This window comes from Ipomoea triloba, chromosome 15 (assembly GCF_003576645.1).
Source record: "Ipomoea triloba cultivar NCNSP0323 chromosome 15, ASM357664v1".
NCBI lineage: Eukaryota > Viridiplantae > Streptophyta > Magnoliopsida > Solanales > Convolvulaceae > Ipomoea > Ipomoea triloba.
Window position 1 is genome coordinate 17082237 of NC_044930.1, and position 25294 is coordinate 17107530.

At 33.2% G+C, this 25294-nt stretch overlaps 1 protein-coding gene and 1 pseudogene across 1 annotated transcript; both read left to right on the plus strand.

Annotated features, from left to right (window-relative positions):
* The first annotated feature begins 323 nt into the window (after nucleotides 1-323).
* LOC116005573 lies at nucleotides 324-8113 on the plus strand (annotated as a pseudogene).
* A 14487-nt stretch (nucleotides 8114-22600) lies between these two features.
* Nucleotides 22601-25025, plus strand: LOC116007493. The gene is made up of 2 exons (XM_031248192.1): nucleotides 22601-24320; nucleotides 24594-25025. Exons 1-2 carry the CDS (start codon nucleotides 24194-24196, stop codon nucleotides 25010-25012), a joined length of 546 nt encoding a protein of 181 aa, XP_031104052.1. The 5' UTR covers nucleotides 22601-24193; the 3' UTR covers nucleotides 25013-25025.
* The last annotated feature ends 269 nt before the right edge of the window (nucleotides 25026-25294 follow it).

The window sequence follows — 25294 nt, forward strand, 5'->3', positions numbered from 1 at the left end:
CAATAACAATAACAAAGGAAATATTAAAGACCCACGGCTGGAAAATGTTTAAATACCACCGACCACTTTTCCGACGACCCACAAACTGGTCGGAAAAAATTGACATTTTTTAAATTTTTCGTCGAAAGGTAAATTTAGACGGAAAAATGTCGAAATTTCCGACCACCTTTAAAAGTGGTCGGAATGTTTTCGCCATTCGAATTCTTCAAATTGATATTTTATTTTCCGACCATGTTTTAGTCGTCGGAAATACCTTTACATATATATAGGCTAGCTAACTTATTTTTCACTCTCTTCTTCTTAATCTCCACTCAGTCTCTCACTGTAAATCCGTTGTATTCGTAGAAGCCGTTCCTGCTGCAAATCTTTGCTGAAGGCCGAAGCCGTTCCGCTCCAAATCTCTGGTGAGAAATCGCCGAAGACACAAATCTCCCGTCGTTTTTAGCTGCTTCTTCTCGCCCCCTCCACCAACAGCATATATTCGTCTCCTTAGCAGCGCACACTTGGGTCTTTGCCATCAAAGTCGCTCGTCGCCATCAACGTTGCCATCACCGTCGCCTGGGAATAGTGCGCTACAGGTTAGTTCAATACTTCTATTACTCAAATCTTAAGCCCTAATCCCTAAATTCCTAATTCCATTTATCCCTAAATCATAATTTCTTTAAGCCCTAAATTCTTCATACAGAGGTTAGTGAATAGGATAAATTTATTCACGCTGCATATCTGGATGCATATCCGAAGATCAATGAAGATTTCTACAGCAGAACTATCTCCGGTGGTTTATTTCCCTAGCTTCCACCATAGTTATGCTATTGTTATTCATTTCCGAGCTCAGTTTGTGTGCATGTTCGTTTCCGTATGTGCATATATTTATATTTTTGAATTGGTTTATGATACTTCCGATATGATTATTTTGATGATGAATATATGCTCTTTTCAGTTTCCAATTTTGACATACGGGATAAATTGAGAAATTTCATGATTGCTGGGGAACCAAAACCAGAATTAGTCCGAATGTTGCTTTGATCGCTTAGCTTTGAAATTAATTCATCATAGGAATGTTGCACTATGCCACTAGCTCTATCATACTCTTTCTCTTGGAAACCAGTAAGAAAAGGTGTAGATTTCTTACTCTCTTCAAATACAGGTTAGAGTGTAGAAACAAGAAGTTAGATTTTTGAAATGAAACTTTTGACTTTTTATAGCTAAAGCCATCCATTTTGAACGTATAAAGAGATTAGTAAATGATGGGGTACTTAGTACTCTTGATTATACTGATTTCGAGACTTGTATAGACTGCATTAAGGGAAAGCAGACGAACAAGTATAAGAAAGGTGCCAAAAGGAGTTCAAGCATATTGGAAATCATACGCACTGACATTTGTTGTCTAGATATGAATATGCCAGGTCAAAAGTATTTCATCACCTTCATTGATGATTACTCGCGATTTACTTATGTGTATTTGATTCATAATAAAAAAAAATGAAGCATTGGATGCATTCAAGTCTTTTAAGCTAGGTTGAAGTTGACAACCAATGTGGGAAACAAATACAAATAGTAAGATCCGATAGAGGTGGTGAATACTATGGTAGGTACACTGAAAGTGGACAAGCACCTGGTCTATTTGCTAAGTTTCTTCAAGAACATGAGATTGTTGCCCAATATACCATGCCTGGTTCTCCGGACCAAAATGGTGTTGCTGAAAGAAAAAACCGAACATGACATGGTGTGGAGTATGCTTAGCAACTCCAAACTTCCTAAGTTTTTGTGGGCCGAAGCGCTTAAGATGACAACGTATATATTAAACTGTGTCCCAACCAAGGCTGTTCCAAAGACACCATTTGAGTTATTTAAAGGTTGGAAACCGAGTTTGCAACATATGCGTGTTTGGGGATGCCCGTCTGAGGTAAGGATATATAACCCACAAGAAAAAAAGTTGGATCTAAGGATTATTAGTGGTTTCTTTATTGGATACGCACAGTCCTCCAAAGGGTATAGATTCTATTGTTCATCTCATTCGACAAGGATCGTGGAATCAAGAAATTCTAAGTTTCTTGAAAATGACATGATTAGTGGGAGGGATAGATTCAATGATTTGATTTCTAATCATGATCATATTGAATCATGTCCTTCTACATCATCACATAGGTTGATAATAGATTCAAGCACCCCTCAAGATCAAACAGGTATTGAACAACCTATTGAAGAAATTCCACGAGATGCTGATATTATCTCGACCAATCAACCAATTCCGGAAATTCCTGAAGCGGTAGTTGAACCACTAACTTCTCAAGGAGATGGTAGTTCAACTTTGAGGTGATATGTTTGAGATAAAAGACTGGCAATTCCTAGTGATTACATAGTGTATCTGCAAGAGTCTGATGTTGAAGTAGAAAATGATCCAGAAACGTTTTCACAAGCCATAAATTGTGAAGAGTCAGATTTATGGTATGAAGCCATGAAGGAAGAAATGAATTCCATGCGGAGCAATGGGGTTTGTGACCTTGTTGAGTTGCCTAATGGGGCCAAGGCCATTGGCTGTAAATGGGTCTATAAGACTAAAAATGACTCATTAGGCAACATCGAGCGATATAAGGCTAGGCTTGTTGCTAAAGGATTCAATCAAAAAGAATGAACCGATTACACGGAGACCTTTTCTGCTGTATCAAAGAAAGATTCAATTCGCATATTCTTGGATTTGGTTGCACATTTCAATCTTGAATTGCAACAAATGGATGTGAAAACGGCATTTCTTAATGGTGATCTAGAAGAAGTGGTTTATATGAAGCAACTTGAAGGATTCTCTTCTAGTGAAGGCAATCATTTGGTTTGCAAGCTCAAAAACTCCATTTATGATTTAAAACAAGCTCCCACCAATGGTATATCAAGTTTGACGGAGTCATTTCATCATATGGTTTTGTTGAAAGTATCATGGATCATTGTATATTCCAGAAGACAAGTGTGAGTAAAATTTGTTTTCTTGTTTTATATGTGGATGATATTTTGCTTGCATCAAATGATAAGGGAATGCTACACGAGGTTAAACAATTCCTTTCTAAGAACTTTGATATGAAAGATATGGGCGAGGCATCTTATGTCATTGACATAAAGATCCATAGGGATAGATCTCGGGGCATTCTGGGACTATCGCAGGAAACCTATATCAACAAAGTCTTTGAAAGATTTCGGATGAAGGATTGTTCACCGCGTCCAGCTCCTATCGTGAGAGGTGATAAATTCAGTTTGGACCAGTGTCCAAAGAATGATTTTGAAAGAGAATCCATGAATAATTCCCTATGCTTCGGTTGTTGGTTGTCTCGGGTATGTTCAAGTCTGTACTAGGCCGGACATCGCCTTTGCTGTTGGAATGCTGGGACGATATCAAAGTGATCCAGGTTTATGTCAACCGTACCTATTATACATGATATCATTATATATACCATACATAATTATACTATGTATTCTCGATAATAATTTTTAATGATACTCTATGTAACGATCGGTATTTATGTCAATAAATACTTTATAATTTTTTTTACATAATATACAATAATAATATTGCTTGTCACTCTTTTTGTCAAATAAAAGTTGTCAATTATTTTGTTGATAACATTTTTTTTATACATAATTAACTGATTCATTTTACTAATTAATTTAATATTCCAAAATTTAAGAATGAGGACGGAATTTAAAATCACAAATTAAAGAACCAATATTAACATTAGTTTTTTCAACTTCAAATGTAATCATTTATGCTATACTCTAACACATTGCATGTGGTTTGATTGTATGGGGGTGAGGGAACCAGGTAGATATATAGGATGATGAGTTTGAATGGATAATTGGTTTGGTGGTAGCTCTCTTTTGTCTCTTTAGATAGGATCAGTTTGGTATTAATTAGTTCTGAATTTTTGTTAACCAATTTGGGGCTTTGTTGTTAGCTAGAAATTGTTCATGTATGCAGGCATTTCAACCTTGTATGTTACATAAGTAAAGGAAGTTCGTAATCAAAGGGGGAGCTAGAAAATTCTTCAATTCGATGTCTTGAACACTCCATTGAAGGTTCTCCGGAATTCAAGTGACTTGATCTTCAAAGAAAAGTTTGTTCTTCATTGAATTGCATCGGGGTTCAAATGGCTTGATTTTCAATAGAGGTTTGATCTTCATGAAGGGGCTTTTAGTGATATCTAAATAATATTTTCCAGGATGTGTACATGATTTTTTCATGATGATTACATAGAAACGAGAGCTCCTATTTATAGCTATACAATAGAAGAATTTGAATATGTTCAAACTCCTTTGATCTATATTATCTAATTAAACTAATTAGACTAATTAGATAATATCAATATTATTTGAAATATATTCAAATATAATAATATTAAAAAATAATCATATTTATCAAATTTTTTATGTCAATAGTACCAATTATGCACGATATCATTATATATTCCATACATAATTATACTATGTATTATTGATAATAATTTTTAATATATGATACTCTATGTAACGATCAGTATTGATGTAAATAAATACTTTATAATTTTTTACATAATATACAATAATAATATTGCTTGTCACTCTTTTTGTCAAATAATAGTTGTCAATTATTTTGTTGATAACATTTTTTTTATACATAATTAACTGATATTCATTTTATTAATTAATTTAATATTCAAAAATTTAAGAATGAGGATGGAATTTAAAATCACAAATTAAAGAACCAATATTAACATTAGTTTTTTCAACTTCAAATATAATCTTTTGAATTAGAAAATATACATCATAAAGTATAAATAAATATTAAAATTATATAATAACTAACTAATTAATTACTTTGATTTATTTCTTTTTATTTGATGAATTTGGACTTCAATATATATATATGTTTTGAGCTTACTTAATATATACATCCTAAACATTTTTTAAAAAAAGTTTTGAGAGGGACCAAAAGAGAATTTTTATTCTTAATATAATAATATATATAGATAAGTATTTATTAATTTTTTCGGGTGGGGTGACCAAGGCCCCCTTACCCACTCACGTACCTCGCCCTTGTTAAATCCTAATTCTAGTATATGACTTGTGAGAATTATTTGGTGATATGTAATCTAATGATTTGTTTGCAAATGCATGAAGTCTGAATGTTAGTTAAGTGGTATGCTCAAATGTTTAATCTAGAATTGGGTGATGCTAAAGGTGTTTGTTAGAAGAACCTCCAAGTGATCTGACATGTTTTTATTTACTTATTTATTTTAAATTTCAGTTCAGAGTTCACAGAGAAGATATAACTTAGGAGTTATATCATGGATAAAGAGGATAAAGAAACAAATAATGTGGGGGAGTTCAATGAAGATGTAAACCTTGAGCCACCAGCTGCTATGGAGTTTGAATCCCATGAGGAAGCATTAGCCTTCTATCAACAATATGCGAGTTCAATGGGGTTTGAGACGGCAATACAAAACAGCCGTCGGTCAAAGAGATTGGGAGAGTTCATCGATGCTAAATTTGCATGTTCTAGGTATGGAACAAAGCGAGGAAATGGTAAATCTGCAAACCGCCCCGGTAGTAGTCAGGATCCAGAAAATGGTGGAGGTAGAAGAGCGTGTGCAAAGACAGATTGCAAAGCTTATGCATGTTAAGCTAAGATCTGATGGGAGATGGATTATACACAGATTTGAGAAAGAGCATAACCATGAGCTTTCACCTCCCCAAGCTGTGAGTGAACAGACAAGGATGATGTATGCTGCAATGACAAGACAATTAGCTGAATACAAAAATGTTGTTGCCATAAAAAGTTCCTTTGAGGGAGGCCAGAATTTGGCTATGGATGCAGGGGAGGCAAATGTTTTACTGGAATTCTTCATTCAGATGAAAAGTATGAATTCCAACTTCTTTTATGCTGTCGACGTAAGTGAAGATCATCGATTGAAAAATCTTTTATGGGTCGACGCCAAAAGCAGACATGATTACGCACATTTTAGTGATGTTGTGTCCTTCGACGCTACCTATGTCAGAAACAAGTATAAAATCCCTATAGCTCTATTTATTGGGGTGAATCATCACTATCAGTTCATGCTACTTGGAACTGCATTGCTATTTGATGAAAGCTCTGCAACACTTTCTTGGGTGATGTGGACATGGCTGAGAGCAATGGGTGGTCAAGCTCCCAAAGCCATAGTCACTGACCATGAACAAGCTATATGACACCAGTTATCTCAGAAATTTTCCCATCATCCCTCCATCTTTGTTTTGTCTTGGAAAGGTCTCAGAAAGTGTGAAAAATGTTGTGAAGCAGAATGAGGAGGAATTTATGGTGAAGTTTGAAGAATGCATTTACAGGCCATGGACCAACGAGGAGTTTGAAGAGAGGTGGAAAAATCTTGTTGAACTCAGAGAAAATGAATTGTTTTTGTCATTGTATGAAGATCGCACAAAATGGGTACCTACACTTATGAGGAAAAATAATGCTGCATTTTTAGGTGGATTGTCTAGAGCTGTTCAATCAGAAAGTGTGAACTCGTTCTTCTTCGACAAATATGTTCATAAGAACACCACACTGCAAGAGTTTGTCAAACAGTATGAAGCTGTTCTACAAGATAGGTATGAAGAGGGAAGCTAAGGCAGATTTCGATACATGGAACGAACAGCCTGTTTTGAAGACGCTGTCGCCCTTTGAGAAGCATATGGCAGGGGTGTACACACATTCTGTGTTTAAGAAATTCCAAATCGAAGTTGTGGGTGTTGTTGCTTGTATTTGTGTATCACAGAAGCAAGATGAGAAGGGCAGTATAACTTACAGAATTCAAGATAGTGAAAAGGATCAAGATTTCATGGTTACATTGAATGAAGATAAGCCAGAAGTGTATTGTACATACATGCCATTTGTTTGAGTTGAAAGGTTATGTTTGTAGACATGTAATGGTTGTTCTCCAACTCCGTGGCATTTCTACCATCCCACATCAATATGTCATGAAACGATGGACAAATGATGCCAAGACCAGATATCCTCTGCTAGCTGCATCTGGAGAAAACAAGTCTAGAGTCCAAAGATACAATGATATATGCCAAAGAGCAATGATATTGAGTGAAGAAGGATCATTATCTCAACAGACCTATACATCTGCTTTACATGCACTTGATGAAGCTTATGTCAGTTCAAATAGCATTTATCCTGTTGGTACTTTGACTTCATCCACTCCTGGTCTGTTGGTAGAAGGAGATAACCAAACCAGCAACACAAATAAGAACAAAAGTAGTCCAACCAAAAAAAGAAAGGTATGTATGTTTTAGTTAAATAATAAGAAGAAAAGTAGCCAAGTCTCAAATTGAGCAGGGCCAAGCCTAGGCCGAATAGTATACCATCTATTCTAATGCCTCATCTATTCCACAGATAACCTCGGAGGAGCAAGATGTTATGATTGTAGGAGGAGCCCCAGATAATTTTGCACATGGTTTGATGACATCATGTGCAAAATTCTACTATCATTGGAACTTAATTATTAATTTTGCAAATTAAAACAATATTTTGCTGCTGTAGGATATGTTAACCTCTACACCAATGACACTGAATAGTTATTGCCCACAATTGCCACAAGGTGTACAAGGAATGGTATGTTCTGCTATATATAATATGGTCATTATGCTTAAAAACTTGTGCTATTCTAAATTGGTCATCATTCTTTTTCCTGGTACAGTTGCACCAAACTACGGGAACCAACAGACAATGCAGGAAGAACCAAAGGTGATGAGGTCTTCATCACAATTGAATGATAATGAGAATCCAAGGCAAGCCTGAGGAGAATGAGGAGAGGCTTCCAATTAATCCTGCGGTCAGAGAGAATTACTCCAACTTAAGAGCGAAAAGGCCAAAGGGAAACGGGAGAATTGAATCAAGGAAAAAGAAACAAAAAAAAATTAAAAAATTAAAGGGCAAAGAGACAAAAGACATTGACACACAGGTTGAAAGAAGAATGAGATTTTTAGTACAAGAATTGACTCTTTGTAGACATTGGTTATCTGTCATTAGGGTGAGTTTGGTCGGATCGGACATGAATTTTGTTGTTTGGTATACTTAATACAATTTACAAATAAGATACATTATCCATAATTTTTTCCCTACCTATATGATGCATGCAGGCACGTCGCTTGCACGTGCCACACGCCTAGCTAGAATATTTATTTTCAGAGAGAATCATTTATTTGAAGAATAAATATTCTCTCTCTCAAATCTTTCTGTCATTTTTTTTGGTACATTAGAGATACATTAAGAAACTAAATCCTCCTAATGAGAAAAGCCAAAATCCAGTAGAAACATTAAATTAAAAAAAAAAAAAAAAAAAAAAAAAAAAAAAAGAGGCAAAAACGGTGGCAGGAGCTATACATTTGATTTACATGCACTTGATCAAGCTCATGGGAATCGTGTGAATCTTAATAGTTTAAATAAGAATCCTGTTGGTACTTTTTGCAAATTAAGAAATGGCTCGAAAAGGTTTCCAAATCGAATTCTGTAAAATTTAGGGAATGAAACGCTTTCGAAAAATTGAAAACGCAATCTCGATAGAATTCCCGTGCAACATAAGGGCCAAATTGAGTTCATTTTAATTTTAGGAATTAAACGTTTTCAAAAAATGGAAACGCAATCTCGACGGAATTCCCGTGCAACGTATGAGCCAAGTTGAATTCCCTTGAATTTTGAGAATTAAACATTTTAAAAAATGGAAATGCAATCTCGGTAGAACTCCCGTGCAACAACATTGGGACCAAATAAAATTCCCTTGAATTTCTGGAATGTAACATTTTCAAAAAAATAAAATAAATAAAATAAATAAAGAAACGCACTCTCGGCGGAATTCCTGTGCATCATAAAGTCAANACCCACTTTTTTTTTTGTCAAGTTGCTAGATGAGGGGATAAGCGTTTCCTACAATATAAAACACGCTCACTAATTTTATTTTTTTTTAATTCGGAAACAATTTGCAAACTTCTTGTAAATTAGGAGATGACTCAGAAATGTTTCCAAATTAAATTCCCTTGAATTTTGAGAATTAAACATTTTTAAAAAATGAAAATGCAATCTCGGCATAATTTATGTGCAAAAGAGGGGCCAAACTGAATTCCCTTGAATTTTGCGAATGAAACGTTTAAAAACAAAAAAAAAAAAACAAAAAAAAAAACGCAATCTCAGTGGAATTCCCGTGCAACATATGGGCCAAATCAAATTCCCTTGAATTTCAAGAATTAAACATTTTCAAAAAACGAAAACGCAATATTGCGAAATTCCCGTGTAACATAGGGGCCACAAATTGAATTCCCTTGAATTTAGAAGATGTAACGTTTTCAAAAAAATAGAAACCCAATCTTGGCGGAATTCCAGTGAACCATAGGGGCCAAAATGAATCCCATTGAATTCTGGGAATGAAACATTTTCAAAAAAAAAACAAAAAAAAAATTTGCAATCTCGGTGGAATTCCTGTGCAACATAGGGGCGAAATCGAATTCCCTTGAATTTCTAGAATAAAACGTTTTCAAAAAATGGAAATGTAATATTACGAAATTCCCGTGTAAGAGGACTATCATTGGAACTTAATTATTAATTTTGCAAATTAAAACAATATTTTGCTGCTGTAGGATATGTTAACCTCTACACTAATGACACTGGATGGTCATTGCCCACAATTGCCACAAGGAATGGTATGTTGTGCTATATATAATATGGTCATTATGCTTAAAAACTTGTGCTCTTCTAAATTGACCATCATTCTTTTTCCTGGTACAGTTGAACTTGATGGCACCAATTCAAACTACGGGAACCAACAGACAATGCAGGAAGAACCAAAGGTGATGAGGTCTACATCGCAATTGAATGATAATGAGGATCCAAGGCAAGCCTAAGGAGAATGAGGAGAGGCTTCCAATTAATCCTGCGGTCAGAGAGATTACTCCAACTTAAGAGCGAAAAGACGAAAGGGAAACGGGAGAATTGAATGAAGGAAGAACAAACAAAAAAAAAATTAAAGGGCAAAGAGACAAAATACCTTCACACACATGTTGAAAGAAGAATGAGATTTTTAGTACAAGAATTGACTCTTTGTAGACATTGGTTATCTGTCATTAGGGTGAGTTTGGTCAAATCGGACATGAATTTTGTTGTTTGCAGGTATACTTAATACAATTTACAAATAAGATACATTATCCATATTTTTTTCCCTACATATTCGATGCATGCAGGCACGTCGCTTGCACGTGCCACACGCCTAGCTAGAACATTTACTTTCAGAGAGAATCATTTATTTGAAGAATAAATATTCCCTCTCTCAAATCTTTCTGTCATCTTTTTTTTTTTTTTTGGTACATTAGAGATACTTTAAGAAACTAAATCCTCCAAATGAGAAAAGCCAAAGTCTAGTAGAAACATTAAAAAAAAAAAAAGAAAAAAAAAAAGAAAGAAGGTGAAAACGGTGGCAGGAGCTATACATTTGATTTACATGCACTTGATGAAGCTCATGGGAATTGTGTGAATCTTAATAGTTTAAATAAGAATCCTGTTGGTACTTTTTGCAAATTAAGAAATGGCTCGGAAACGTTTCCAAATGGAATTCCCTTGAATTTTGGGAATGAAACGCTTTCGAAAAATTGAAAACGCAATCTCTAAGGAATTTTCGTGCAACTTAGGGGCCAAATTGAGTTCCTTTTAATTTTAGGAATTAAACGCTTTCAAAAAATGGAAACGCAATCTCGACGGAATTCTCGTGCAACGTAGGAGCCAAATTGAAATTCCTTGAATTTTGGGAATTAAACGTTTTTAAAAATGGAAACGCAATCTCGACGAAATTCCCGTGCAACAACATTGGGACCAAATAAAATTCCCTTGAATTTCTAGAATGTAACATTTTCAAAAAAAGTATAAAAAATAAAGAAACGCACCCTCGGCGGAATTCCTGTGCATCATAAAGTCAACCCCCCACCCCACCCACTTTTTTTTTGTCAAGTTGCTAGATGAAGGGATAAGTGTTTCCTACCATGTAAAACATGTTCCCTATTTTTTTTTTTTTAATTAGGAATCAATTTGCAAACTTCTTGCAAATTAGGAGATGACTGAAATGTTTCGAAATTAAATTCCCTTTGAATTTTGAGAATTAAACATTTTTAAAAAATGAAAATGCAATCTCGGCATAATTTCTGTGCACAAGAATGAATTCCGTTGAATTTTGGGAATGAAACGTTTAAAAATGGAATTCCCTTGAATTTTGGGAATGAAACGCTTTCGAAAAATTGAAAACGCAATCTCTATGGAATTTTCGTGCAACTTAGGGGCCAAATTGAGTTCCTTTTAATTTTAGGAATTAAACGTTTTCAAAAAATGGAAACGCAATCTCGACGGAATTCTCGTGCAACGTAGGAGCCAAATTGAAATTCCTTGAATTTTGGGAATTAAACGTTTTTAAAAATGGAAACGCAATCTCGACGAAATTCCCGTGCAACAACATTGGGACCAAATAAAATTCCCTTGAATTTCTAGAATGTAACATTTTCAAAAAAAGTATAAAAAATAAAGAAACGCACCCTCGGCGGAATTCCTGTGCATCATAAAGTCAACCCCCCACCCCACCCACTTTTTTTTTTGTCAAGTTGCTAGATGAAGGGATAAGTGTTTCCTACCATGTAAAACATGTTCCCTATTTTTTTTTTTTTAATTAGGAATCAATTTGCAAACTTCTTGCAAATTAGGAGATGACTGAAATGTTTCGAAATTAAATTCCCTTTGAATTTTGAGAATTAAACATTTTTAAAAAATGAAAATGCAATCTCGGCATAATTTCTGTGCACAAGAATGAATTCCGTTGAATTTTGGGAATGAAACGTTTAAAAACAAAAACCAAAAAAAATAAAAAATAAAAACGCAATCTCAGTGGAATTTCCGTGCAACATATGGGCCAAATCAAATTCCCTTGAATTTCAAGAATAAAACATTTTCAAAGTGTCTCAATTAACACCTAACTAATTGCATTGGATTAAGTATCGCATTGAGAAAGTGTGTAAGGGTAAATACTACTGTACATTCTAACAAAGTCAAGTAGTAATAATAAAAAATAAAAAAAATAAAAAAAAAGTATACTACGCAAAGATCTATTAATAAATACATTTATAAAAAGATAAAAATTACTAAAATTTCAAAACAGACAATTACTTTGATTTTAATGATTCTACTCACTAATACCCATTATTGTACGCTAAATTCGAAAATGGTGTTTATAATTAATTACTAGTTTTTCTTATGCGCGATGCGCAAAAAATAGGTGCCCAATATTAATATTTTATATTAAAATTTTAAATTTATTTAGATTTTAGATATTTAAATTATTGTAAATAATAATAATAATGTGAAATATTTCTATAAATTTTATATTTATATTTTAGAAAATAACTAACATATAACTCTAATATATAATGGGTATATATATTATTGTTATTGAAGAAAATAAGAAAAATATATAGTGGATGCATATGCATGGTAACAACAGTGGAAAAGATAACGGAAGTTATAACGGTAGGGGTATGTTTGTCTAATATATTGTAAAGTACAACTTTTATAGCATAATGTACAAAAAAAACTTAACGGAAAAAACGGACATAAATGAAGGGTATAACCTTCATTCACACTTATTATGTTTTTAGATATTAAAAAGGTCCATTTAAGAAGCAATTTACACATATACAAGGAAAAATATAGATGGGAAAGTGGGATTTTATAGCTGGTGAGAAGAATAAATGTTCGCTCGAGGTTCTTTGAAAACGAGAGGATGCCAGAATCTGGAGTCATCAAAAATGTCAAAACGTGGAGAATTATAGCCGAAAACATCGATGGTAGAGAGCCGAATGCTACAAGACGGAGAGATACATTAAGATTGGTGAAAAGCGGAGACAGATACAGAGAGAGTGAGAGGTACAAGAGCAGCAAAGAGGATGAGTGTTAGGGTTAGGATTGAGTGTGTATTATTAAAGGTTTTTAATTGGCTAGGTTTTTTATTTTACGTAATAAAAAAAACATCCAATTAGGCTCATGAAATATTGATTTTCGTGCTTTCAAATAAAAAAAATTGGTTGGTTACCTATAAATGTCGATAATCTCAGCAGAATTCCCATGCAACATAGGGGTCAAATCAAATTTCCTTGAATTTCGGGAATGAAACATTTTCAAAATATGGAAACACAATCTCGGAAGAATTCATGTGCAACATAAGACCGAACTGAATTCCCTTGAATTTCGGGAATGTAACATTTTCAACAACAAAAAAATGCGACCTCGGCAGAATTCCATGCAACATAAAGTCCTGCGATCTCGGCAGAATTCCATGCAACATAAAGTCCCCCCCCCCCCCCCCCCTAAGGTGTAATTAAGGGTGTTGAATGTAATGTTTACCATCGATTAGGTAACTGTCTACAAACTTTTGACAAATTAGGAAATGACCGGGAAACGTTTCGGAATCAAATTCCTTTGAATTTTGTGAATGAAACGTTTTCAAACAATGGAAACGCAATCTCGACGAAATTCTAGGGAAAATTGAATTCCCTTGAATTTTGAGAATGAAACATTTTCAAAAATTGAAAACGCAATCTCGACGAAATTCACGTGCAACATTAGGGTCAAATCAAATTCCCTTGAATTTCGAGAATTAAACATTTTCAAAAAACATAAACACAATCTTGCCTAAATTCCCGGACAACAGAGGGGCCAAATTGAATTCCCTTAAATTTTTGGAACTTAACATTTTCAATAAACGGGAACGTAATCTCAGCGCCTCATTCAATGCGCAAACCACTTAGATTTTCAATGTGGGACAACTTCTTACAAGCCTTTTTACATTTATTTTCCAACTCAAATGGTTTACTTTGAGATTCAATTTCTAATTAACTCATTATCCGTTTTGATTGTACAATATATCAACTTCTCTTTCTAACTTCGAAGAACTATAATCCACTTTGACCCGACCCAAATTGAAAGTGAAGCTCATATATATATATATATATATATATATATATATATATATATATATATATATATATACATATATATATATATATCTATATATATATATATATATCTATCTATCTATATATATATATATATATCTATCTATCTATATATATATATATATATCTATCTATCTATATATATATATATATATCTATCTATCTATATATATATATATATATCTATCTATCTATATATATATATATATATATATATATGTATATATGTATATATATATATATATATATATATATATATATATATATATATATAGTATATATATGTATATATATGTGTGTATATATGTATATATGTGTGTATATATGTGTGTATATATGTATATATATGTGTGTATATATGTGTGTATATATATATATATATATGTGTATATATATATATATATATGTATATATATATATATATATATATATATATACCACAACGTAGTTTAGCCACTTAAAATTTCATTTTTATTACTAACTTTTTCTAACAAATTTTTCCATGATATATAGAGGTGCAAAACCGAATAGATGCATAGCTAGGAGAAACAAACCTCAAAAATGAAAATGTTTTGGAGGATGAAAAAGAAACAAGTGACAGACATAAGTGCCAATTAACACCTAACTAATCGCATTGAATTAAGTATATCATTGCAATTTTCAAAAAAAAAAAAAAGAAAGTATATCATTGCATTGAGAAAGTATGTATGAACAAATACTACATTGTAACTGAGTTAGTAATAATTTAAAAAAAAAACATATTACGCAAAAATTCATTAATAAATACATTTTTAAAAAGATAGAAATTACTTAAAATTCAAAAATGACAATTATTTTGATTTTAATGCTTCCACTCACGGACACCCATTATTGTACGCTAAATTGGAAAATGGTGTTTATAATTAATTATATAAAAAGGTCAATTTGAGAAGCAATTTACACATATACAAGGAAAAATATAGATAGGAAAGTGGGATTTTATACCTGGTGAGAAAGAAGAAATGTTCGCTCGCGGTTCTTTGAAAACGAGAGGAGGTCAGATTCCGGAGCCGTCGAAAATGTTGAGATGCGGAGAATTTGAGCCGAAAACGTCGATGGCAGAGAGCCGAATGCTACAAGACATAGAGATATGGTGAGATGGGTGAGAAGCGGACACGGACACAAATAGAGTGAGAGGTGCGAGAATGACAGAGAAGATGAGTGTTAGGGTTAGGGTTGAGTGTGTATTATTAAAGATTTTAAATTGGTTAGTTTTTTTTTTTTTAACTAGGTTCATGAACTTTAAAAAGTATCAATTAAACCCATCAACTTTTGATTTTCGTGCATTCAAACCAAAAAATTGGTTGATTACCGGCAAAATCATAATAACCGGCAAAATCACACAGTTTCTATGACAGAAACAAGTATAAAATTTCTATAGCTGTATTTATTGGATTGAATCATCACTATCCGTTCATGTTACTTGGAACCGAATTGCTAGGAATGTCTGCACGCGCCACGCACCTAAAGCATTTATTCTCTGTCGAAAATTATCTATTTGGATAATAAATTTCCTTCTCCATCCCCTAACCATTTTCTTCCTTTTTTGTCTTCATCTTTTTCCCACATTCGAGATCCCAATAAAACTAAATCCTCCCATAGAGAAAAGCAAAAATATAGTAAAATAGCTCACATAGCTTGCCAAAGATCAGACCACTGCATGAATTTCCAGCTTCAGCAGATCCCGTGCAAGCCGCGACAGAAATACAATGGCCCTGTTTGGTAAATAATCAGCCTATCAGTTAATTTTGGCTTATTTGATCACTCTTAGTTGTTTAGTTAATAAATTTTTTGTAACTCTAAAATACTAAAATTCAAAGGCTACTCAAAGCAGCCTTTTCAATTAGCTTTTTGAGAAAAAAAATTATACCAAACAGCTTCTAACTAACAGCTAATCTATCAAACAACTTTTTACAATCAGCTAATGTTATTAACAAATCATACCTTCTAACCCAAACAGCCAACCCAATCAGCCAACCGCCATTTACCAAACAGGGCCATCATGTTTTTGTCACACATGTTTCTCGCTCCTCTCTCCCTCCTCTACTCCTTCTCTAGTTTTTTCATCTTCTCTATCAAAATTTACATGTTCTGAAAAATACCAAAAAAATATCCAAAATGGCATGGCAATTACTTTGTCTAGTCTAGGTATTATTGTCAATATCTTATTAAATATAATAATTAAATAAAACCACATTCCAACCCACCTAGGCCGCACGTGGTCTGCACGCATCACGCGCAGGAGATTCTTTCCACGGAAAGAATAATCTCAACGAAGAATAAAACATATTCCCTCTCTCGATTCTTTCTTCCCTCGAGGGTATAGGACAGTAATAACACAGGCGTCAGTTCAAAAACCTCAAGGGAATTCATTGATGCTAAATTTGCATGTGCTAGGTTTTAGAATTGAAGATTGTGAAAAGCATCCAGAGTAACTGTGGACCATGGTCCACAATGCATTGTGAACCATGGGTCATTGTTGATACTCCTTGAAAAGATATTGTAGTTGTGTTGAAAGGATACTGCAGTTGTGTTGAAAAGGAACTGCAGTTATGCGGAACAGAGGCCGTGTCATTCATCTGGAACTGCAGTTGTGTTGAACGGATACTGCAGTTGTATTGAAAAGATACTGCAGCTGTGTTAAACGGATACTGCAGTTGTGTGGAACGGATGAACGGCCGCTGTTCCGTACAACTGCAGTTTCCTTTCAACACAACTGTAATATTTTTTCAACACAACTGCAGTATCCGTTTAACACAACTGCAGTATCAGTTATGATCATGGTCCACAATCCACAATGCATTGTGGACCATGGTCCACGATATAATTTGCCTCCAGAGTTCATGGTTACATTGAAGGAAGAGAATTCTGAAGTTTAGTAACAATTTGAATTGTATATTGTAATCTAGATCTTCTTCATTTACGGATGCTTGTAAAACAAATGAAGAGACTATAATTTACAGATGCTCATCTATAGATTGCAGAGACTGCAATCTTGATCTTCTCCATCTGCGAATGCTCATGTAATTCGGTAAAACAGTCCGTGAAAAACCTCACAAAATCGCAAAGCATAAAAACAAAGACCCCGTATAGGCAAGAAACGAATTTTATGTTGACTTTTTAAAATTATCTATGTTTCTAGGTATGTATTTAATGATCAATGCACAACCCATATACTTTATAACTCATTTCAAATTTCCTTTAAAAAGTCCAACCCGTATATATGATATAATATGATGTATGTATTTAATTATTGTGCTAAAAATAATTGCATAGAATGTTTTTATGTTTCTAATTATGGAACTAAGGAAATAATTTCATATATATATATATATATATATATATATATATATATATATATATATATATATATATATAAATAAGCATACCCTTTTATTATTATGGACCCATATATATGATATGATATATATGATGTATGCATCTAATTGTTATGCTAAATATAATTGCATTGATTCTATGTTTCTAATTACGAAATTAAAGAATTAATTTCATATATATTCCATAATTAATTCATGCATTTCAAGAATTATATCGTTGTACCTCCATTGTATTGAAGTCTTTCGCTACATAATTATTAGTTAAAAACGGTGATTACTATACTTGAATAAATGAAATAATACTATTAAATTTTGTAGCTTGATTTAAAATTTATTCTGCTAAGATTGTAATAATAATAATAATAATAATAATAATAATAATAATAATAATAATAATAATTATTATTATTATTATTATTATTATTATTATTATTATTATTATTATTAGGGAAAATGTCACTTTTTCCCCCTATGTTATGTGCATATAGCACTTTCCCCCCTGTGTTATTAAAGTGGTAGTTTTCCCCCTGAAATGTTAAATTGACATTGTTACCCTTAAAAATAATTATTTCATTTATTTTTCTTCTCCAAAAAATTATTATTTATATGTATGGATGATCATGATTCGGTTCGAACCTAACCAAACACTGTAACAATCATATTGAAATAGTATGGATGGTTCTAGTTACGATTCAGAACCGAAAAATTTAAAATTAAATAATTGTTGAACCGTGAACCGGAACTTAACCACAGTCATATATAGTGAAAATAATCAAACACTTATTTTGATAAATCGGTACGGTTCGGTTCCAATTTCGATTTTAAACCGCCAATCAAAACTTATGTATTTATTTACTACGTATTTATTTTTATAATTTTATTTCTTATTTAAAAATAGTCTAAATTTAACAATTATTTTATTTTATTTTTTCGGTTCTGAATCGTAACCGTAACCGTCTATACTATTTAAGTTCAATTGCTACAGCGTTCGATTAGGTTCGTATCGAACCGTGATCTTCCATACATATTAGTAACAATTGATTGGAGAATAAAAATAAATGAAATAGTTATTTTAAGGGCAAATTTGTCAATTTAACATTACAAGGGAGAAAACTACCACTTGAAATAGTATGGATGGTTCTAGTTACGATTCAGAACCGAAAAATTTAAAATTAAATAATTGTTGAACCGTGAACCGGAACTTAACCACAGTCATATATAGTGAAAATAATCAAACACTTATTTTGATAAATCGGTACGGTTCGGTTCCAATTTCGATTTTAAACCGCCAATCAAAACTTATGTATTTATTTACTACGTATTTATTTTTATAATTTTATTTCTTATTTAAAAATAGTCTAAATTTAACAATTATTTTATTTTATTTTTTCGGTTCTGAATCGTAACCGTAACCGTCTATACTATTTAAGTTCAATTGCTACAGCGTTCGATTAGGTTCGTATCGAACCGTGATCTTCCATACATATTAGTAACAATTGATTGGAGAATAAAAATAAATGAAATAGTTATTTTAAGGGCAAATTTGTCAATTTAACATTACAAGGGAGAAAACTACCACTTTTAAAATAACTGAGGGGGGAAAACTGCCACTTTAATAACACAGGGGGAAAAAGTGCTATAAGCATATAACATACGGGAAAAAAGTGTCATTTTCCCTTATTATTATTATATTGCTGCTGCTGTTGCTACTAATCCAAAACTCTTAATATAATTTCCTAATTAAATTTTCCTATTAAATATGTTTATAACTGTAATTAGAAATATAGAATTAGCAAAAATGACCATGATTGATACTAGGTAATCAATTTCCTAAAATAATTTATCTAATATAAATTTCCTATCATATTTTAATTAATTGATATTTTTCCTAATACATCTTACTTAAAAGATTTCCTTCCTTTTTTATAATATTGGTCTATATGTTAATCTGTTTATTATAATAATCTATATAGGTGATTACTATATAGTATATACTATTTGCCATATAAATAATTCGTGGTAATTACCAACTGTATTTAACATCTAAATTTATTATTGTAATTAAACATAGAGATTCCCTTCTTACGATAATTTTACTTTTATTTTTTACTTCAAATAATATCAATTACCTGTGCACTTCCTTTGATTACGATTGAATAAAATCTTAAAAATTATGGTAATTAAAGAATTAATACTTTTTGTAATATAAATTTTATCTAATCACTTAAAGGAAATTGATAATACACATATACGTCCATAATTAAAGGATATTACAAAAAATTATGATAATTATTCCAAATCACAGATTATTACGTCCATACAATTATACAAATTATTACAATTCACATATTATTATACATATAAAATTATATTAATGGTTAATTTTAAATAAAATCTTAATAACTATGGTAATTAAGAAATTAATTCACACATTATATTTTTATTAAACTGTTTTTTATACTTGTCGTGGTATAGATTTCATCTAATCAATTAAAGAAATTAATGATACACATATTATTAGCATAATTAAAAAAAAATTAAACATACACATATTACTGACACAATTAAAAGAAATTAAACATACACATATTCCAAACATAATTAAAGAAAATTAAGCATACACATATTTCATTTATAAATAAACGAAATTAAATATCCACATGTTATTTTATTAAGAATAATATATACTCCTTAATTACCATAATTATTAAGATTATATGGACGTCAAAATTAGTATAATATTAATTAAGAATAATATATACTCAATAATTAATTACCATATAGTAATCATAATAAAACAACCTCATTTTTATTGGAATTAATGATAAATTTTTCTGCCCATATAGAAAATTAAACATACATATATTACGGTGGGTAATTAAAAGAAAATAAACATACACATATTACATCCATAATTAAATGAAATTAAACATATACATATTACGTACATATTACCAACCTGTATTAACATTAGTTTTTTTAATTTCAAATTAGAAAATATACATCATAAAGTATAAATAAATATTAAAATATATAATAACAAACTAATTAATTATTTGATTTATTTCTTTTTATAGGATGAATTTGGACTTCAATATATGTTTTGAGCTTACTTAATATATACATCCTAAACATCTGCTTTACATGCACTTGGTGAAGGTTATGTGAATCTTGACAGTTCAAATAAGATTTATCCCGTTGGTACTTTGACTTCATCCACTCCTGGTCTGTTTGTAGAAGGAGATAACCAAACCAGCAAGACAAATAAGAAGAAAAGTAGCCCAACCAAAAAAAAAAGTTATGTATGTTTTAGTTAAATAATAAGAAAAAAAGTAGCCACGTCTCGAATCGAAGTAGGGTCTCGAATCGAAGTAGGGCCAAGCCAAGGTCGAATAGTATACCATCTATTTCACAGGTAACCTCGGAGGAGCAAGATGTTATGATTGTAGGAGGAGCACCAGACCATTTTGCACAATTGGTTTGTTTTCTTTGCTTATCATCATCATGTGCAAAATTCTACTATCATTGGAATTTAATAATTAATTTTGCAAATTAATTAAAATAATATTTTACTGATTTAGGATATGTTAACCTCTACACCATTGACACTGGATGGTTATTGCCCACAATTGCCACAAGGTGTACAAGGAATGGTATGTTGTGCTACATATAATATGGTCATTATGCTTAAAAATTTGTGCTCTTCTAAATTGGCGATCATTCTTTTTCCTAGTATAGTTGAACTTGATGGCACCAAACTACGGGAACCAACAGACAATGCAGGAAGAACCAAAGGTGAGGTCTTCATCACAATTGAATGATTATGAGGATCCAAGGCAAGCCTGAGGAGAATGAGGAGAGGCTTCTAATTAATCATGCTGTCAGAGAGATTACTCCAACTTAAGAGCGAAAAGGTCAAAGGGAAACGGGAGAATTGAATGAAGGAAGAAGAAACAAAAAAAATTAAAGGGCAAAGAGACAAAAGACCTTGACACACAGGTTGAAAGAAGAATGGGATTTTTAGTACAAGAATTGACTCTTTGTAGACATTGGTTATCTGTCATTAGGGTGAGTTTGGTCAGATCGGACATGAATTTTGTTGTTTGGTATACTTAATACAATTTACAAATAAGATACATTATCCATAATTTTTTTCCCTACTATCTAATGCATGCAGGCATGTCGCTTGCACGTGCCACACGCCTAGCTAAAATATTTATTTTCAGAGAGAATCATTTATTTGAAGAATAAATATTCCCTCTCTCAAATCTTTCTGTCATCTCTTTTTTTTTTTTTTTGGGTACATTAGAGATACTTTAAGAAACTAAATCCTCCTAATGAGAAAAGCCAAAATCCAGTAGAAACATTTAAAAAAAAAAAAAGGCGAAAACGGTGGCAGGAGCTATACATTTGATTTACATGCACTTGATGAAGCTCATGGGAATTGTGTGAATCTTAATAGTTTAAATAAGAATCCTGTTGGTACTTTTTGCAAATTAAGAAATGGCTCGGAAATGTTTCCAAATCGAATTCCCTTGAATTTTGCGAATGATACGCTTTTGAAAAATTGAAAACACAATCTCGATGGAATTCCCGTACAACATAGGGGCCAAATTGAGTTCCTTTTAATTTTGGGAATTAAATGCTTTCAAAAAATGGAAACCCAATCTCGACGGATTTCCCGTGCAACGTAGGGGCCAAATTGAATTCCCTTGAATTTTAGGAATTAAAATTTTAAAAAAACCGAAACGCAATCTCGGCGGAACTCCCGTGCAACAACATTGGGACCAAATAAAATTCCCTTGAATTTCTGATGGAATGTAACATTTTCAAAAATTAAAAAATAAAGAAACACACTCTCGGCGGAATTTCTGTGCATCATAAAGTCAACCCCCCACCCCCACCCCACCCCACCCACTTTTTTTTTGTCAAGTTGCTAGATGAAGGGATAAGCGTTTCCTACCATATAAAACACGGTCCATAATTTATTTATTTTTAATTAGGAAACAATTTGCAAACTTCTTGCAAATTAGGAGATGACTCAGAAATGTTTTCAAATTAAATTCCCTTGACTTTTGAGAATTAAACATTTTTAAAAAATGAAAATGCAATCTCAGCATAATTTCTGTGCACAAGAGGGGCCAAATTGAATTCCCTTGAATTTTAGGAGGGTTAGTTTCGGAGTCTCAAAGTGCTTTTGTGCCGAGTTGCTCTATTGTTGATAATGTTTTGCTAGCTTATGAGGTTGTTCACTTCTTGCATTGTAGTGGTTCAAATTCCCCTGATAAATATGTTGCCCTCAAGCTTGATATGAGTAAAGCTTTTGATAGAGTTGAATGGGGTTTTGTTGAGTCTATCATGTGCCGTATGGGTTTTCTGCTCCTTGGGTCAAAATTATGCACTCTTGTATCACTACTGTTGATTATCATGTTCTTTTCGAAGGGGAAGCTTGGGGTCCTGTCATCCCTACAAGAGGTCTACGTCAGGGTGATCCTCTATCACCCTATTTGTTCCTTCTTGTTATTGAGGGCTTGAGTAGTATGCTTCGGGTGCAGGAGGAGAGTGGTAGTTTGACGGGGTTCGTATTGCTCGTCATGCCCCAAGAGTTAGTCACCTCTGTTTTGCTGATGACATTATCATTTTCTTTAGAGCTACCTATAGGGAGGCGGGTACTGTTAATGATGTTTTGCGTCTCTTTAGTGCTGCTACTGGTCAAATTGTAAACTTTGATAAATCTGTTATGAGCTTTGGCGCTAATGTGGATTGGGTAGATAAGGACATTCTTTGTGCTGAGATGGGTGTTCGTCAAACTGGTTTGGGAGGATCTTACTTGGGCTTACCTGGTTTAATTGGGCGTAGAAAGAGGGATGTTTTGGGCTGGATAAAGGATAAAATCAAAGCTAGGATTGGTCATTGGGGAAATCGTTTTATGTCAAGGGCTGGCCGGGAAGTACTTCTAAAAACTGTGTTGCAATCAATTCCAAATTATGCAATGCAGGTTTTTATGTTGCCAAAGGGTCTTTGTGAGGAATTGGAGCGTCTTATGAACTCGCGAGGGAGGGTAGGAAGGGTATTCGTTGGAAAGGGTGGGCTGACCTTTGTAAACCAAAATCTATGGGTGGTATGGGTTTCCGGCGGTTGCACAATATGAATGTAGCCCTTCTTGGGAAGCAGGGGTGGAGTTTTTTGTCTAGGCCTGAGGCTCTTGTTACACGTGTGTTTAAAGCAAAATATTTCCCATCCACCTCTTTTCTAGAGGCTAAGCTAGGTAGTCGCCCTTCCTATGTGTGGCAGTGTGTGGGAGGCTACAAATAGTCTAAGGGATGGGTTCCGTTGGAGACTAGGGACTGGTGATACCATTCTTGGTTACCTGATGCAATTTTTCCTTTTATTGAAACCCCAAATTACAATTGTCTCCAACATATCACCCCCTTATCTCTTATGAACATGGACCAAACCTCTTGGGATGTAGATATTTTGAATGATGTTTTTGGTGAGCGTGATAAAAAGTTAATTCTTAGCCTTCCAATCCCTCTCACTAAACGGCCCGACTGTCTCTTTTGGACTGGAGAGATGAATTGGTTATATTCTGTAAGAAGTGCATACAGATTTTTAATGGGAGAGTGTTCAGTGGCTCGTTGGAGTGGTTGGACTGTTATGTGGAATTTTTTACTTCCTCCAAAGATCAAATGTTTCTTTTGGAACCTGTGTTCATTTACATTGCCTACCCAAGATCTGTTGCAAACTCGTTGCGTCCCATGTGATGGTTTTTGTGCTTTATGTGGCAGGGGGAGGGAGACTGCTATCCATGTTTTTGCAGATTGTCCTTTTGCGACTCAGGTTTGGCTTGCGTATGGAATGGTTTGGGGCTGTTCGTCGAGTGTGGATTTATTAGCTTGGTTGAAGGTCAGGTTTGACTCTCTTACAAAATCCGAGCTCACTCATTTTATCACTATCTGTTGGGGCATTTGGAATGCTAGAAACCAGAAAGTTTGGAATATGATTGACACTTCCCCTCAATTAGTTGTGAAGAAATCTCTGGCTTTTTTAAAAACTTGGAAATCTGTTAGACAGCCACCACCTATACCTATTCTACATGCTTCTAGTTTCAACAGTGGTTAAAACCTGTTCATGGAATTTTGAAATTGAATATTGATGCCTCTGTTCACTGTGCCGCAGATCATATTGGCATGGGTTGGGTTCTTAGAGATCATGATGGTTTTTTTGTAGCTGCTCAGGCTATAACAACTCCAGGTCCCATTCTCCCCCGGGAAGCTGAAGCTCTTGCGGTTCGTGAGGCTTTAAGTCGGCTTAAGAATAATCATTTGGACAATATTATTGTAGAAACAGATGCTGTGGTTTTGGTTCGAAATCTGCATAAACCAAGTTTATCACCTTTTGGGTTGCTTATGGATGATATTACTGTTTTACTTTCGGCTTTTCAGAATGTTAAGTTGTGTCATGTTCGTAGAGATGCCAATGTTGTGGCTCATCTTCTAGTTTGCTATGCTTTTTCTCATTGTACAAGTGTGACTTGGGTAGATTCCGGTCCACTTTTTATCTCTTCTGTTGTATTGCATGACTTGAGTATTAATTGAAAGTTTTTTCTACTCTTCAAAAAAAAAACAAAAACAAAAAACAAAAAACTAAAATTCAATCTCAGTGAAATTCCCGTGCAACATATGGGCCAAATCAAATTCCCTTGAATTTCGATAATAGAACATTTTCAAAAAACAAAAACTTAATATTGCAAAATTCATGTGTAACATAGGGGCCAAATTAAATTCCATTGAATTTTGAAGATGTAACGTTTAAAAAAAAAAAAATAGAAACGCAATCTTGGCGGAATTCCCCTGAACCATAGGGGCTAAAATGAATTC

Bases quoted from the DNA above. Each gene is read 5' to 3' on its own strand.
- LOC116007493 (XM_031248192.1), top strand. From the start codon at position 24,194: ATGTGGCAGGGGGAGGGAGACTGCTATCCATGTTTTTGCAGATTGTCC. The intron at 24,321-24,593 runs GTCAGGTTTGAC...ACTGTGCCGCAG, and splicing joins ATTTATTAGCTTGGTTGAAG to ATCATATTGGCATGGGTTGG.